Source organism: Propithecus coquereli, unplaced genomic scaffold (assembly GCF_000956105.1).
Source record: "Propithecus coquereli isolate 6110/MARCELLA unplaced genomic scaffold, Pcoq_1.0 Scaffold80, whole genome shotgun sequence".
Taxonomy (NCBI): domain Eukaryota; kingdom Metazoa; phylum Chordata; class Mammalia; order Primates; family Indriidae; genus Propithecus; species Propithecus coquereli.
In genome coordinates this window covers 1650427-1652110 of record NW_012154174.1, presented here as the reverse complement: position 1 = coordinate 1652110, position 1684 = coordinate 1650427, and the positions used below count along the sequence as shown (strand labels likewise).

General features: G+C 36.2%; 1 protein-coding gene across 1 annotated transcript in view; it reads left to right on the top strand.

Moving 5' to 3' along the window:
- The window catches only part of ECD (ecdysoneless homolog (Drosophila)), a 34394-nt gene that overhangs the window by 6801 nt on the left and 25909 nt on the right, over positions 1 to 1684 (top strand). The window contains exon 3 of the mRNA XM_012663216.1: positions 1372 to 1489. Within this exon, the coding sequence (XP_012518670.1) occupies positions 1372 to 1489 (118 nt within the window). The remainder of the gene's footprint in view (positions 1 to 1371; positions 1490 to 1684) is intronic.

Sequence of the window (1684 nt, the reverse complement as noted above, 5' to 3'; positions counted from 1 at the left end):
TAGTTCTCCAGTGAAACCAACTGCTCCCAGTTGGTTTTTTAATTACTGATTCAATCTCCTTATTAGTTATTGGTCTGTTCAGATTTTCTGTTTCTTCGTGATCCAGTCTTGATACATTGAATGTTTTTAGAAATTTATCTATTTCTTCTAGGTTATCCAATTTGTTGGCATGCCATTGTTTATAGTATCCTCCTATAATCCTTTTTATTTCTGTAGCATAGGTTGTAATGTACCTTCTTTCATTGCCAATTTTAGTTATTTGAGTCTTTCTTATTCCTAGTTAATCTAGTTAATAGTTTGGCAATCTTTAAAAAAAATAACTCATTTTTGTTGTTTTTCTATTCTCTATTTCATTTATCTCTGCTTTAATCTTTTTTTTCTCTTTTTAAGACAAAGTCTTGCTCTGTCACCTAGGCTGGAGTGCAGTGGCCTCATCACAGCTCGCTGCAACCTCACACTCCTGGGCTCAAGCCATTCTCCTGGCCTCAGCCTCCTGAGTAGCTGGAACTACAGGTGTGCGCCAATACACCCAGCTAATTTTTTTTCTATTTTTTGTAGAGAGGAGTCTCATTCTTGCTCAGGCTGGTCTCAAACTCCTGACCTTAAGCAATCCTCCTGCCTCAGCCTCCCAGAGTGCTAGGATTACAGACTTAAGCCATTGCACCCAGCTTCTGTTTAATCTTTATTATTTCCTTCCTTTTGCTAGCTTTGGGTTTGGTTTGTTCTTTTTCTGGTTCCTTGAGGTGTGAAGTTAGGTTGTTGATTTGAGATCTTTCACAACTATAAACTTCCCTCTTAGCACTGCTTTTGCTGAATCCCATAAGTTTTGGTATGTTGTGCATGCATTTTCATTTGTCTCAAGATATATTCCAATTTCCCTTGTGATTTCTTCTTTGATTCATTGATTGTTTAAAAGTGTATCATTTAATTTCCACATATTTATGGATAGCGCACTTGTTTGAAAAGTTCTGCTCTATCCAAATCTGGCTTCCTGGTGTTCCCAGAATATTGTCTGTCATGCCTCTGTGCCTTTGCACATGCTGTTCCCTCTTTCTGCTGAGCTCACCTCTGGTCATTCTTCCAGATAAGCATAGCTCAGATATCATCTCCTTATGCTCACATAGCCTTTAGTGCATATCTCTGTTCTAGAGTTCATCTTGTTTTGAGAAGGTTTGATTGTCTCTTGTTTTAGCCCCAGAGCTCGTGGGCTAAAACATCTTGTTCAGGATTGCAACCTCAGCTCCCATGATAGTATTAAATACCTGGAGCATAGTCAGTCAATGAATGTTTATTCAATTGAATGATTACATGTATTTTTATTTGCCATGACAAATTTATTTGGTTACATGGTTGCTTCTCTCTTGTTTCTAGGAGGTGTTCCTGCTCATATGTTTGGCATGACAAAATTTGGGGATAACATTGAGGATGAATGGTTTATTGTTTATATAATAAAGCAGATTACAAAGGAATTTCCAGAGTTAGTAGCAAGGTATTGTAGTTATTTTAATTATTCTAAAGGAATTTAATTACTGAAACTAAGTAACTACATTTTTATCCTTTTAGTAATTTTTTTCCTGTACTCTGATGGAAATTGTACAAATTTCGGACAGATTTTAAAAGTGACTGTGTTTTCTTTCTCTTCTCTTATGACTTCCTTTTCTTGAGAAAGAATTAAAGTACTATT